General features: G+C 43.8%; 1 protein-coding gene across 1 annotated transcript in view; it reads right to left on the bottom strand.

The window, feature by feature from the left end:
• Window positions 1-808: 808 nt before the first annotated feature.
• Window positions 809-15,462, bottom strand: part of LOC143974238 (ER membrane protein complex subunit 3-like) — a 34,095-nt gene continuing 19,441 nt past the window's right edge. Inside the window, exons 3-8 of the mRNA XM_077475410.1 lie at window positions 15,182-15,275; window positions 13,831-13,935; window positions 11,766-11,847; window positions 11,615-11,694; window positions 8,556-8,638; window positions 809-999 (exon numbers count right to left, since the gene is read on the bottom strand). Of these exons, the coding sequence (XP_077331536.1) occupies window positions 898-999; window positions 8,556-8,638; window positions 11,615-11,694; window positions 11,766-11,847; window positions 13,831-13,935; window positions 15,182-15,275 (546 nt within the window). The 3' untranslated portion in view covers window positions 809-897. The remainder of the gene's footprint in view (window positions 1,000-8,555; window positions 8,639-11,614; window positions 11,695-11,765; window positions 11,848-13,830; window positions 13,936-15,181; window positions 15,276-15,462) is intronic.

Consider the following 15,462-nt stretch of genomic DNA (forward strand, 5'->3'; position numbering starts at 1 on the left):
AATTAAAGAAATACTACACTGGATAGTCCTCTTTTATGGAACATCTGAACGAGATGACTAGCCCATGCTGAAAAAAAACAAAGTTCCCAGGGAGACACCACAAAGTGACACAGGGGCTCACACTGTGAAGGCACATTTACCCCTGCAGGGTATCTGAGGAGTGCAAAACCACTACTTTGCATGGAAAAAACGCACCAGGGATTTTTTCAGCATATTAAGAAGCAGTCACAGCATTTGTCACATTGACTCGTGCACATTTTTTTTATCATGTTTTTGGACTATTAATTCAGACAGAAAAAAAAAAAAAAAAAAAAAAAAAATTATATATATATATATATATATATATATATAAAAAAATGAATCTTATTGAAAGTAGACACATTCTGGTAAAAATAGGTTTATCTAACAAATTTTGGTAAAAAAATATTTAGACAGAAAATTACTTCTTTTGGATTCATTAGGGAATAGCGCCACTTCTACCTTCTACTTCTTTACCATATATTTTATATTCATATTTTTATTTTATTTATATTGGATAGGATAAAATGTGTAAGGCAGCTCTTAACCCTGTAGCATTTAATATCCGTAGCGCAGTCCTACTTCCTTTTGCATCTCTCAACCATGGGTTTCTTTCAGGAAGAAGAATTCCCTTTTTGACACACTGAATATACCCTGTACCGTTTCTCATTTTACCATCTCTGGATAGCTCAGGGAGACCATCATCTGTGTTTATAGTCTCAAGGATTGAGAGTTGCTATGAAATATTTAATAGCAAGTGGATTGCACTGGAACAAATAAGAGCAGCAGCTTATAGCTTATAAAACATTTATTCGCTTATGGCACTAGTCCGTAGGAAAAAATACTCTGGATAAAGAATCTTTTGGCTGTGCGGAGTGATCACTGGCTGTAGTCCAAGGTCAAGTCCTTAGAAATCAGCTCTTCCTCCACATTCTCCAAGGCCCACTGATGCTCTGTTATCTCCATGGCTTCCCATTCAGCCTAGAAGTAAAAGTTGGTAATTTAAACAAATGATACAACAAATAAGTCAAACACATACATTTCTATTACAGTCTGTAGCTGTTGTAATTTTCTAAAGCTGACAAAATTTTCATAATTCCCTAGTAAATATGGAAACAGTAGATCTCAGGGCCATGTCGCACAAATATGACTTACTTTGGCTACCATACTTCTCTTTGAACCTCAAGTCACCAGTTCAGTTCTAACACAAGACATGGCACAAACACAAGAAAAGCAAATCTGCAGAATGCTGCGCGTCTTTTTTTAAAAGTCTGTACTGAACTTTGGGTAAATTTTCGGACATTGCCAGCTCTACCCTTAGCTTTCCAACAGTTAACCTTTCATCTTTGTTAAAATACTGTGCGCTACATAGTGTACTGGGTATACAGCACTGCTCTTATTTTGCTACACAACTGAGATATGATCATAGCAAGCATGCTATTCCCTGATCATTTTGGCTGAGGACAGCTCACTGCCCCTCTGGAGCATGATGAGACAAGTACATAGTACTAAAAATTAGAGTTACGCTTACCGGTAACGTCTTTTCCAGTAGTCTTTCAGAACAGCCACTATGAGAGATAGACTCCTCCTCTTCCTCTGGAAACACTGCTCCAGCCCATAAATTCTTACTTCCCCTGCCGGACCTCAGTTTATATCGAGAATACCTCCGGCCAGCTGGGGAGACACAAGAACACATTAATAACATATTTATCAAATACCATTATCTTGCTGCGCTCTGGTCTTTTGTAAGACTCCCCCCAATTTTCGGGTGGGAACTAGGGCTGTCCTGAAAGACTACTGGAAAAGACGTTACCGGTAAGCGTAACTCTAATTTTCCCTAATCATCTTTCAGGACAGCCACTATGAGAGGATAAGCGAGCACTTACCAGTTAGGGTGGGACTACAGCTTGCAAAACCTTTCGCCCAAAGGTCTGCTCACCTGCCGACACCAGATCCACTCTGTAGTGTTTTACGAAAGTGGAATAGCTGGACCATGTTGCTGCTCTGCAAATCTGCTCTGGCGTTGCTCCCGCTCTTTCTGCCTGGGAGGCTGCCGTAGCTCTAGTGGAGTGTGCTTTAATACCCACTGGGATTTCTTTCCCTGCAACTGAATAAGCCTGCTCGATGGCTACTCTGAGCCACCTAGCAATAGTGCGCCGGGACGCTTTACAACCTTTTCTGGCCCCGGAAAACAAATAAGGAATCTGACCTTCTGAATGTCTTGGTCAGTTCCAGATAGTGTAGGATACATCTCCTAACATGAAATCTTAGTTCCTTCTCACCGGAGGGATTGGGACAAAAAGAGGGCAAAACAATTTCCTGGCTTCTATGAAAGCCGGGTGCCACTTTCGGCAAAAAGGCTGGATCGGTCTTTAAAACTATCTGATCCGGAAAAATAGCGCAAAAGGGAGCCCTGACTGATAAGGCCTCCATCTCACTGACCCTCCTGGCAGCTGTTACTGCTACCAGAAACAATGTCTTCAGAGTAAGCTCTCTCAGAAAACACTCCTTTAAAGGCTCAAAGGGGGGTCCAGTTAAGCTCTGTAAAACTAAAGATAAATCCCATCTGGGAAAGGACAGACCCTGGACCGGTCTCTGTCTGGACAGGGCCCTAAAGAACCTGACTACCCATGGGTTGGCAGCCAAATGATCTTCTAAATAAACACTGAGGGCTGATACTTGACCCCTAAGGGTACTAATGGATAAGCCCTTATCTGCCCCACATTGTAAAAATTCCAAAACTGCGGCGGAGCTCCGTACTGGGAAAGAGCTCTCTGCGCACAACTTGTTGAAACGCAACCAGACCTTTTCATAGATCTGGCGAGTTTCCTTCTTCCTACTGTCCAGGAGGGTAGAAACTAGTCTCTCTGAAAATCCTTCAGATTTTAATAAACCCTCCTCAGTAGCCAGGCCGCTAACTTCCACTGGCGTACTTGTGGGCAGAGGACTGGCCCCTGAGAGAGGAGATCGTCCCGAGGGGGCAAGAGTAGGGGAGGTTCTACCGCCAACTGCTTTAGCATTGAGAACCATGCTCCCTTGGGCCAATGTGGAGCCACCAGAATCAGAGATGTGCTTTCCATCTGAAACTTTCTCAGAACTACTGGCAACAACGCTGGAGGTGGGAAGGCATAGCAAGTTCTGAAGTGCCAATTCTGGTTCAAGGCGTCCACACCTAAGGCTCCCTCTCCCCTTTTTAGGGAGAAAAAAAACAGGGGGTTTTTGCATTGTTTTTGGACGCGAACAGGTCCACCTCTGGAGACCCCCATCTCTTTATTATGAGATTGAAGACCTCCTGGTTGAGAACCCAATCGCCCTCCCTCAGCCTCTTTCGGCTGAGAAAGTCTGCTACCACGTTTTTCTCTCCCCTCAGGAAAACTGCTGAGAGCGAAAGGGTGTAGGTTTCGGCCCAGGACAGGATCTCTGTCGCTAAAGACAACAGGGTTCCGCTTATCGTGCCACCCTGCTTGTTTAAATAGGCCACTACGGAAGAGTTGTCCGACCGCACCTGAATGTGGTGACCTCAGGAGCTCTTTTTTGAAGAATCTGAGGGCTAGTCCCACTGCCCTTAATTCTTTCCAGTTGGACGATCAAGTCAACTCGCCGTCCTCCCAAGTGCCCTGGGCTAGAAGGGAACCCAAATGTGCCCCCCAACCTTTTCCACTTGCATCTGTGGTCACTACCCGAGAAACCGGGATGAGCCACAAACGCCCCTGCGACAGATTCGTCATTTTCCTCCACCACCAGAGGGATCTCTTTACCTGGTGAGGAATATGTACTAGGGTGTCTAGAGCCTCCTGACTGTGGTCCCACACCCCTAGGATGAAGGTCTGTAGGGGACGAAAATGTAGCCCTGCCCACTGCACTGCTGGGAGGGTAGATGTAAGGAGACCCAATACTGACATCAGAACCCTTATGGAAACCAGCTGGTTGCTCTGAAGAGAGGCCACCGCTCTGTCCAGCTTTTGTACCTTTTCTCTTGGTAGAAAAACTCAACAGTGTTGAGTCCAACAGGAAACCTAGATAGATCTGATGTGAGGGGATCAGGCTGGACTTTTCCAAGTTCAGAAGCCACCCCAGGTCTGTAAGGACCCCTTTGGTTAGATCGAGATCCTTGACCAACTGTGTTGGGGATGCTGCAAATAAAAGCAGGTCGTCCAGGTAGGCTATTATACATATCCCCTGGAGCCGAAGAAAGGCCATGGCTTCTGCCAGGACCTTGGTAAAAATGCGGGGTGCAGAGGATAGCCCGAATGGCAGGGCCTGAAACTGAAAGTGTATTGTTTCTCCCCCTAAATCTATGGCAAGGCGTAGAAAACTCTGCGAGGCTATAGGGATGTGTAAATACGCGTCCCTTAGGTCCAGAGATACCATGAAACAGTTGCGGGGCAGAAGAGCCTTTACTGAAAAGATCGATTCCATGCGGAATCTTTTGTATGTCACTGAAGCATTCAGGGGCTTTAAGTTCAGAATCAACCTGAGCTTCCCTGAGGGTTTTTTCACTACGAAGATGTGAGAATAAAACCCCCTTCCCTCTTCTGCTTTTGGGACCCTGAGAATAACATCCTGATTCTCCAATTCCCTCAGAGCTTCTAGCAAGGCCTCGGCCTTTACCATGCACCTGGGTAGATGTGTGACAAGGAGCCTTTGAGGGGGTGGTCTTAAGAATTCCAAGAGGTACCCCCTTCTTATTACCCCTAAAATAAATTGATTGGGGGATATTGTCTCCCACTGTGGTAGAAAGGCCCCCCCGTCTTCCTCCCACTGTAGCTGGAATGTCACTGGGTTTTACGGGGCTGGACAGGAGGGCGAAAAATCGCCCCTCCTCTGCCCCTGCCTTTTTGGGGCCAGGTTTTCTTTTTCCCCTCTGGTTTAGAGGTTTCCCTATGCTCTTGCAGACGAAACCCCTTTTTAGTTTGTACGGGGGTTTTCCGTTTAAGAGGAAAGGATTTTTTCCTGTCCGCTCTAGAACAGTCTCTAGCCCTGGGCCAAAAAGGAGGTCCCCCGTCAGGGGTATCCCACATAGCTTTATCTTGGAGGCATCATCCCCTGGCCATGTTTTTAACTAGAGGGCCCTTCTGGCCGAATTGGCTAGAGCCGCCGTTCTACCCGACATGCGGACGGACTCAGCAGAGGCATCTGCTATGCAAGTGATCCCTGGCAGCATAGTAGGGAAGGATGACAGAATGGTTTCCTTATCTGTGCCTGCCTCAATATGTTGTTGGATCTGTGAGAGCCAGTGCTCTAAATTGCGAGCCACAACTGTAACTGCCATTTCAGGCTTTAGATTGCCGATAGCCGAGTCCCACGTTTTTTTAAGCAGAGAGTCAAACCTTTTGTCCATGACATCTGCCAAGGCCCCCATGTCTTCAAACGCCAAATCTGTGTGTCTGGAGACCTGGGAGAATGCATCCAATTTGGGATTTTTATTCCAAAGGCACGCCGGGTCCTCTGAAAATGGGAACCTTCTTTTGAGGGATCTGGATAAAAAGGGTTTTCTCTCCGGATCCTGCCACTCCTTTTTAACTGTTTCCATTAGAACTTCGTGCACTGGAAACACCCTTCTATTTGGCTCCCCCAAACCTGAATACATTTGGTCATGCAGGGTTAGGGGCTTTTTATCCGTCTGGATACCGAGGGTTGCATAAATTGCCTTTAAGAGGTCCTCTACCTCATAATCAAGGGATAATTTATATCTGGAGGCTTTCCTGGACTCCTCCTGGTCCTCCCCCTCGGAACCCTCCTGGGAATCGGAAGAGGAACTGTCTGGAAGTTCCCTACCTGTCCCTGAAGGGCCTGCAACCTCTGTCCCCCCTGTACTAGCAGGTTGGACCGGAGCAGAACTCTGTGCTAGAGGTGGGGTTGTATACTGGGGAGATGGACCCGTGGGAAGCTGAAATTTTTCAAAAAGGGACCTAAAAGAAGAGAAGGTGGACGAGAGCTCTTTGACTGAAGCTGCTAGTCCTGACTCCTGTTCAGATTCCCTTTCCCTAACAAGGGAGTCAATACAGCCTTTGCACAACACTTTGGTCCAAGATTCCCCTAAAATGTCCCTACAGGAGGCACACTTCTTTTTAGAGCTATGCGTAGACCTAGTTTTTTCCCCTAGCTTTCTAAAAAAAAAAGGAAAAAAGAAAAAAAACAGAAAAAGACAAAGTCAATCCAAAGCTCGGGATACAACCCTGGGAGTGCACTAGACCCTTTTTTAAAAGAAGGAATCTGAGCCTCCCCTCCCCCCATGATAGAACCATACATTGGGGTGGGGGGATCCTAGATAGAGAGTACCCCTCCCCAGGGTGCTCTTACCTTAGGAATGCTGGAGATAGAGTCTGTTGTTTGAGCCTCAGCTTCCGACATGACTGCAGGTGACTGCTTACTGCAGGTGACTGCTTGCTACAGAGTTCCATGCTGCCTGTGCGCGTTCCGAACTCATCTCCAGCTTGTGCCCGGCTCTCCTATCAGCTCCACGACCCGGAAGTCGATAGTTTGAGGTCAAGCCTTCGTTTCCACCGGATACGACGTCGCCCGTCGTTCGGCCCGCTCGGTTAAAAGAAAAAAAGGGGCGGACTGTACCCTTGTACAGGGAAATCTTCCGAACGGCTTGCCAGCTGCGTCCCTGTAGACGCGATAGGAGTCCCCCACGACCTGAAGCCACGCTCGACTCGGAAGGGGTGGCAGTACCTGGTGAGGTAAGTAAACCGTTCGACCCGCCCGACACGCGGACGTTGGTTTCGAACGGTTTGAACCCAGCTTTCTCCAAACGAAGCCCCTGCTTCTTTCAACCGGGTTCTTTAACGTCAAAACGGCCACAGCCTCCCCGACTGATCGGCCTGGTTCCTTGCACAGTGTCTCCCCGTCGGAGGAAACACTAATAACTGAGGTCCGGCAGGGGAAGTAAGAATTTATGGGCTGGCGCAGTGTTTCCAGAGGAAGAGGAGGAGTCTATCTCTCATAGTGGCTGTCCTGAAAGACGATTAGGGAAAGATTAGTTTACTTTTAGGTAGAATTCCAAGAAAACACCAACTAATTGTAAAAATATGGCATTCTTCCTCCTAACACCTATTCTGACTATGCTGTGTAAGAAAGATCTGTATACTTGCCTATTTCCAGCTGTTCCGGTCACGTGTCAGCTGCAGGGGAGAGGAGAGCACTAGACAACAACTGGTAATGCCCATGAGCCAGGGCTTGACAATTTCGCTTTAAAACTAGGAGCCAGCTAAAAAAAAAAAAAAGTTGACAGTTTTTTTTTTTTTTAATTGGTTGCCCAGCTCCTGGAACTGCATGTCTGGGGCGTTGGGCAGTAGGAATTGCTCACTCCTGGTGCCAAGTGGCAACAGACAGAAAATTAGAAGATAAACATTTTTTTTTTTCGTTCGTTCGTTATAAAATTTTACAAATAAGTAATTTTTCTCCTTCGATAGGTAGCATTGATGGTACCAATAGGCAGCACCGATGAGGTGGTACTAATAGGCAGCACTCAGCAGCAGTAAAGGAAAGGGCGACAGATCAAGCACACAACCTCAACCCCATTGTTAAGGTTGTCAGAGGTGGGCAGGCAGTGACAACAAGCAAGTGAAGCGCTCAGCTGTGCTCATCACAGTGCCGCACCTCATAAAAGGAGAGTGTGTCCTGCTTCAGCAGGCCACGGCCTCAATTACAGGCCAGCCCGACCTTAGTCAGCACACCTGTGGGGGTGGGCTACATGGGAAGAATCCAGACCACTGCTGCAGCGTAGTCCAGGTGCCAGGATGCAATTTCCAGTCGCTATGGCGACCTAGGTTTTGTTGAGCCTTGTGTGAGCAATGTTGTCACCCATAAGCTTACTCTCCCCATCCATTGTCAGCACTTCCTCTCTCCTGCAGCCAGACACACGGGAGCCGGATTACATGACCTGACCAGGGCAGCCTGAAAAAAAAAAAAAAATATAGGAAAATTTTGACGTGAAGCCCCAGCAACTAGCATTTTAAGAGATCAGCAATGACAACCTGTTCATTTTTCTTATAACAGTATTCCTTTAAATTGGAGTTCTGCCCCTCCCAAAATTAAGTCAGCAGCTACATATACGGTAGCTACTGACTTAATATATTGATTCTTACTTGTCCAGGAATCCAATGATGTTGGCACTCCAGCTGATGTTTCTATCGGCTGTTGGTACTGCCGCCGGCATCACAGCTGGGTCCCTAATGCGCTAGGATCTTACTGGCCCGGCAGCAGGGGAGGGAGCCGGACTTTCGACGTACTTCACCACGTCAAAGTCAGACAGAAGCGGGGACAGGGTACCTGTCAAAAACAGGTACCCGCTCCCCCCTCCTGAAAAGTGCCAAACGAAGAGGAGAAATGAGATACACAGATGTTCCACTTTTGGGAGCAAGTTTCAGTATCCTAATGGACTGTACCCTCAAGCAAGTTAATGAAATGGGTCTGTCTACATACCAAAAGAATAGAAGTGAAGTGTTCATTTTTTTTTTTCTTCTCGCAAATAGAAAAAAAAAAAAAAACCCTGGAGTTTCACTACACAAGTACAAACTGATGATACTCACTTTGAAAGCTTTATTAGGATCCGGGGGCGCAGACATGGCTGCTCCAGTCATCTGGTCTTGCATTATCCGACTTTGATCAGCAGCTGCAAAGACAACAGAACTGTAAAGGCGTTTTTCCCTGTGCTATAAAAGCAAGACCCCAAATCCCCAACTTTCCTGGCAACAAATTAGTTTGGGTAAAAAAATTAAATAAAATATGTGACCTGATACATGGGTCTCAAGAACCTAAACAGTGGGGGAAATTTTTTGACTGCCTGCAGATTTTGTAAGTTTGCCAACTTACAAAGAAATGAAGGGTCTATAATTTTTATCATTTAGGTGTATTTTAAATGATGGAGACAGAATATTAGCCAAAAATCCAGAAAAAAAAAAAAAAATACAAAAGGTTATAAATCAAGTTGCAGTTCAGTGAGTAAAATAAGTATTTGATCCCCAAGCAAAACATGAGTTAGTCCTTGGTGGAGAAACCCTTGTTGGCAAGCACAGAGGTAAGATGTTTCTTGTAGTTGGTCAGCAGGTTTGCACACATTTCAGGAGGAATTTTGGTCCATGCTTTACAGATCTTCTCTAAATCCTTAAGATTTCTTGGCTGTCATTTGGCAACTTGAAGTTTCACCTCCTTTCATAAATTTTATATAGGATTAAGGTTTGGAGACTGGCTAGGCCACTCCATGACATTAATGTGCTTCTTCTTGAGCGACACCTTTGTTGCCTTGGTGGAATGTTTTGGGTCATTGTCATGCTGGAAGACCCATCCACACCATCTCTGGCTGAGGGAAGAAGGTTCTCATCCAAGATTTTACAATACATAGCTTCGTTCATTGGCCCCTCAATGTGGCAAAGTCGGCCTGTAACTTTAGCAGCAAAAACAGCCCCATAGCATAATAGTTCTTAGTGTCAAAGTCAGCTTTTTTTTCTTCCTCCAAAACACAGCAAGTCGTAACGCCAAAGAGCTCAATTTGGTCTCATCTTCCAATCCCTCTCTGAATCATTTAAATGTTCATTGGCAAACTTGAGATGGGCCTGTACATGTGCCGCTTTTTTTTTTTTTTTTTTTATGAAAACGTTTATTAGTTATTGCATACAGTGACCATACAATTGTATTCCATACATAAACCCAATGAATACTATCCATTAAACATACAGATAAAGTGTCAGTAGGTCACAACATATAGAATACAATTCACTTTGGCATAACAACCAGTAGAAACCTAGCAGGTGGTACAGCATCCATTACATCAGTAGGAAACTTTTTTTTTTAAGCCATCGAATTTAAAGAAACCAAAAATGCAACAGAACAAAAATAGAACATGTATTAACGTCTTTTCTCCTTCTGCCCATCCCATACCATGTGCCTACTTGGAGAGGGACCTTGCAGGCGCTGCAGGGTTTCAATCGATGGCGGTGTATTGCAGCTCAATTTATAACATTTGTATCATGTGTGTTTTTCTGGATTTTTGGTTGATATTCTGTCTCTATCATTTAAAGCAGTGGTGCTCAACCTCAGTCCTCAAGTAACCCCAAAGGGCCATGTTTTGGTTTGGGAACTTCCCTTAGATAAAATCGCTCTTAATACCATGTCATTGATATTAAGCAGCTGTGCAAAGTAAAGATAAATCTGAAAACATGGCCCATTGGGGGTACTTAAGGACGGAGGTTGAGAACCACTCGATTTAAAATACACCTACGATAAAAAAAAATATATATATATATATATATATATATATATATATATATATATATATATATATATATATATATATATATATATATATATAATAGACCCTTCATTTCTATGAAAGTGGGCAAACCTAACGAATCTGTAGGGGATCAAATAATTATTTTCACCATTGTACTTGTCGAATATAATGTGGTATGGTACAACTGTTCCTGAAGCAAGCCACATGAACAGTGGTTACAAAGCAGGAGACATTTATTGTGTACAATTTCCAATATTTTCTCTTTTAACCACTGGAAGGTTTTACCCCCTTCATGACCAGGCCATTTTCGCTATTCAGCACTGCGCTACTTTAAACTTGACAAATTGCTCAGTCATGCAACAGTGTACACAAATTACATTTTATTCACACAAATTGATGGTATTTGATCACCACTGGGGTTTAGATTTTGCAATAGACGCAAAAATACTGAATTTTGAAAAAAATAAAATAAAAAAACTGCAACAGAGCAGGAGGCAAGTATAATATGTTTAGAGATCTCTCTCTATATCTCTGAGTGTGTTTTGCTAAAACCGAAAACGTAAAAGGCCGAAACAGACTGGTTTTAAAAATATTTTCATACAGGAGATGGCCAGCGGCTGGGGACATGGCACGAGAGATCAATGTAGCCTCACCAGTGCCTGTCAGATGCAGCAAGCCTGTGAAGGGAGAGGAGAGCCGACGCTGCCTGGTTTGATTAGTCGGGAACATCACAGCTTTCATTTCAATAGCTGTGTGTTCCTCGCTGCGTGCCGTCACATACAGCCCCTCCCCCTTGTCCGGCATTTTGATAGACAGATCACCCGTCCAATCCTGGGACGGGTGTTCTGTCTATCAAAGTTCCCCAGACGGGGGGGGGGGCTGTATATGACGACGCGCAGCAGGGAACACACAGCTATTGAAATGAAAGCGGTGATGTTCCTGGCGCTATAATCAAACAGGCGGTGGCGGCTCCCCTCTCTTCTACGATATAGGAAGCCCCCCTGATAGGCAGCACCAGGGGCTGGGGGGAGGAGCCCGCCACATTATCGGCCATTTTTTTCTCCCTTTTTTTAATACTTTCAAAACAGAATAGTTCAGTATCACCATAGTTTTTTTTTTTTTTTTTCATACGGTTACTGCTCATTACCGTAATGATCACTGTTATAAGCGATACTTAACTGTCATGAATGGCTTTCCATTCATGACAGCTTGTTTACTGTTGACATGCTGTGATTGGCTATAGCCAACAACAAAATCTATGGGATATATAACTGTTCATCCACGTATTCATTTTACTACTCAATTTAGCACAATGCATTTTAATCTGGTCAACAAAGCTGTTTAGCTTCCTCTACTCACCATTGTCCTGTCCCAAAATGAGCGTGTACATACTACGCAAACCAAATACATTGAGAAAATACCAAGATGCAGAACTGACCCTACAAGAAAAATACATGTCAGATCCAATGAAATAAGAAAAATTTAGTTAATAGAATGTATATGCCCTTACCAAGAAGCATCCAGAGAGACAAGCTCAATCCCACGCTGTAACATTGGCTTGAATCGTAATGTTAAGGGAAATGGAACTTTGGCTAAAAAAAAAAAAAATATATAAAATCTTATAAGAACTTCCTTTGTAAAGTTTACAAAGTGGACTAAAGTGCCTTTACCCAAATTAGAACTCATTTTGCACGGATATGACCTCAAAATGTGGTTGCTTTTTGGATTATTATAGTAGCACATTTTGTAGCCCTTTACTGATTACATTTATATATATATATATATATATATATATATATATATATTTTTATATATTACATACACACACACAGTGCCTTGCGAAAGTATTCGGCCCCCTTGAACTTTTCAACCTTTTGCCACATTTCAGGCTTCAAACATAAAAGATAACATTTTTATTTTTTGTGAAGAATCACCAACAAGTGGGACACAATTGTGAAGTGGAACGAAATCTATTGGATTTTTTTAACTAATAAAAAAAATGAAAAGTGGGGCGTGCAAAATTATTCGGCCCCCTTGCGTTAATACTTTGTAGAGCCACCTTTTGCTGCGATTACAGCTGCAAGTCGCTTGGGGTATGTCTCTATCAGTTTTGCACATCGAGACACTGAAATTCTTGCCCATTCTTCCTTGCAAAACAGTTCAAGCTCAGTGAGGTTGGATGGAGAGCGTTTGTGAACAGCAGTTTTCAGCTCTTTCCACAGATTCTCGATTGGATTCAGGTCTGGACTTTGACTTGGCCATTCTAACACCTGGATACGTTTATTTGTGAACCATTCCTTTGTAGATTTTGCTGTATGTTTGGGGTCATTGTCTTGTTCGAAGATAAATCTCCGTCCCAGTTTCAGGTCTTTTGCAGACTCCAACAGGTTTTCATCCAGAACAGTCCTGTATTTGGCTGCATCCATCTTCCCCTCAATTTTAACCATCTTCCCTGTCCCTGCTGAAGAAAAGCAGGCCCAAACCATGATGCTGCCACCACCATGTTTGACAGTGGGGATGGTGTGTTGAGGGTGATGAGCTGTGTTGCTTTTACGCCAAACATATCGTTTTGCATTGTGGGCAAAAAATTCAATTTTGGTTTCATCTGACCAGAGCACCTTCTTCCACATGTTTGGTGTGTCTCCCAGGTGGCTTGTGGCAAACTTTAGACAAGACTTTTTATGGATATCTTTGAGAAATGGCTTTCTTCTTGCCATTCTTCCATAAAGGCCAGATTTGTGCAGTGTACGACTGATTGTTGTCCTATGGACAGACTCTCCCACCTCAGCTGTAGTTCTCTGCAGTTCATCCAGAGTGATCATGGGCCTCTTGGCTGCATCTCTGATCAGTCTTCTCCTTGTCCGAGCTGAAAGTTTAGAGGGACGGCCAGGTCTTGGTAGATTTTGCAGTGGTCTGATACTCCTTCCATTTCAAAATGATCGCTTGCACAGTGCTCCTTGGGATGTTTAAAGCTTGGGAAATCTTTTTGTATCCAAATCCGGCTTTAAACTTCTCCACAACAGTATTATGGACCTGCCTGGTGTGTTCCTTGGTCTTCATGATGCTCTCTGCGCTTTCAACAGAACCCTGAGACTATCACAGAGCAGGTGCATTTATACAGAGACTTGATTACACACAGGTGGATTCTATTTATCATCATCAGTCATTTAGGACAACATTGGATCATTCAGAGATCCTCGCTGAACTTCTGGAGTGAGTTTGCTGCACTGAAAGTAAAGGGGCCGAATAATTTTGCACGCACCACTTTTCAGTTTTTTTATTTGCTAAAAAAGTTTAAAATATCCAATAGATTTCGTTCCACTTCACAATTGTGTCCCACTTGTTGGTGATTCTTCACAAAAAATTTAAATTTTATATCTTTGAAGCCTGAAATGTGGCAAAAAGGTTGAAAAGTTCAAGGGGGCCGAATACTTTCACAAGGCACTGTAAAATGTATATACATTTTTTTTTATATATATATATATATATATATATATATATATATATATATATATATATATATATAAAAATAAATAATACTCCCCCCACTATAGGAAAGCATGAACAGTACTTACTTGTGAGAAAGCCGGAGAAAGCCCAGTTGATCCAACCTCCAATGACGATCATAGGTAAAACATTGGTCAAATTACCTTTCATCATTTCTGTCATCATTGTGGGGTCTGTAGAGAGAGAGAGAGAATGATCATATTGGACAGGGCAAAGAAAAAAAAAAAAGGTTACATTTTAATGCCTGGCATCCCCCCTGCATGCAATCTTTTTTTGGCTCCCTCCACCACCAAAGATATATCCGGTACTTCTGGATTTTCAGGTGACTCACCCCCATGTGGCAGCATGGCAGCACTAGTGGTTGGTCAGCTGGCCCAATGCTGTCACATGGAGGTGGGTGAAAGTCCTCGGACTGCCGCGTGTAAGGCCCAAATGGTGGAAACACCAGGCTACTCTTGGCAGCAAACAGAGCAGTAGGGAACAAAGACAATGCAAGTATTAACTACTGCACGGAAATTAAACCTGCTGCTTTGCCATGTTCGGCCAAAGCACAAAATTCCATTGAAGGAACTTAAAGGGATTTTAAAGCCTGAAGATTTACCTTAAGGGGTTGTAAACCCTCACAGATTTTCACCTCAATGCATTAAGGTGAAAAACATGCTGCAGCACCCCCCCTCCCTTTTTTCTTACCCGAGCCCGATTGTTCCAGCGACTGGGATAAGCACAGCAGCTCCACCAGCTGGTGTCTCGGGTACTCACTGGATAGATTGATAGCAGCAGGAGCCACTGGCTCCTACTGCTGTCAAATCCAGGGAGCCGGGGTGGGGTGGCCGTGTCCTGCTGTCTCTGTCAAAGGACAGAGCAGCAGGACTCGGGAGCGCTCCTGCACAAGAGTCCCCATGGAATTCAGCTCTCCGTGGGGGCATTTGGGAAAAAATAAAAAAATAAAAAAAAGGAGAGGATCTGGGCCACTCTGCAAAACCCTTGCCCAGAGGAGGCAAGTATGACATATTTATTTATTTTTTCAAACAAATAAAATCACACACCTGTTGCAAAGGATCCCTCCCAGGCCCCCCCCCCCTTATTCTTAAGCCAGATCTCGATCCAGCGATGTGCACAGGAGCAGCAGCTCTCCCGGCTCTGTACCTCCTCACTGGACAAATTAATACCAGCGCTGCTGGTTAATCAAATCCTATGACGGATGGCAGGGCTGAGCCGCCTGAGAAGAGGGTCAGGGCTGCTCTGTGCAAAACCACTGCACTGAGCAAGCAAGTATAACATGTTTATTGTTTTTGTTTTAAAAAAAAACTAGGAGGCTTCAATATCACTTTAAACATCTGTCCGAATAACTTGGATGATCATTTCTTACATAGATTCCCATATGTTCCCCAAAAGAGTTAAATGTGCCTAGATAATTACCAGTCATTGGGTTCTTGGGAGTTACTTTCCTTTTGGTTTTCTTAAAAAAGCCAGTTTCACCATCATTAAAATAGAACTTCCTCATGAGAAATGACTGTGGAGAGAATTTCGAACAGGTTACATGCACCGTTTGCATCAGCTCTTGGTACAAAATTCACATTCATGTTGTTGGGCTACAAATTATTTAAAAAAAAAAAAATAAGAAAAAAAATAAGACTGAAAGAGAGTAGGGTAATGAGGGAGAGGAGTGTGAATGTATCTCAAAGCTTTAAGTAAATTAG

Source organism: Lithobates pipiens, unplaced genomic scaffold (genome assembly GCF_037356315.1).
Source record: "Lithobates pipiens isolate NorthernLeopardFrog02 unplaced genomic scaffold, aLitPip1_a1.2 Scaffold_1, whole genome shotgun sequence".
In the NCBI taxonomy this organism is placed as follows: Eukaryota; Metazoa; Chordata; class Amphibia; order Anura; family Ranidae; genus Lithobates; species Lithobates pipiens.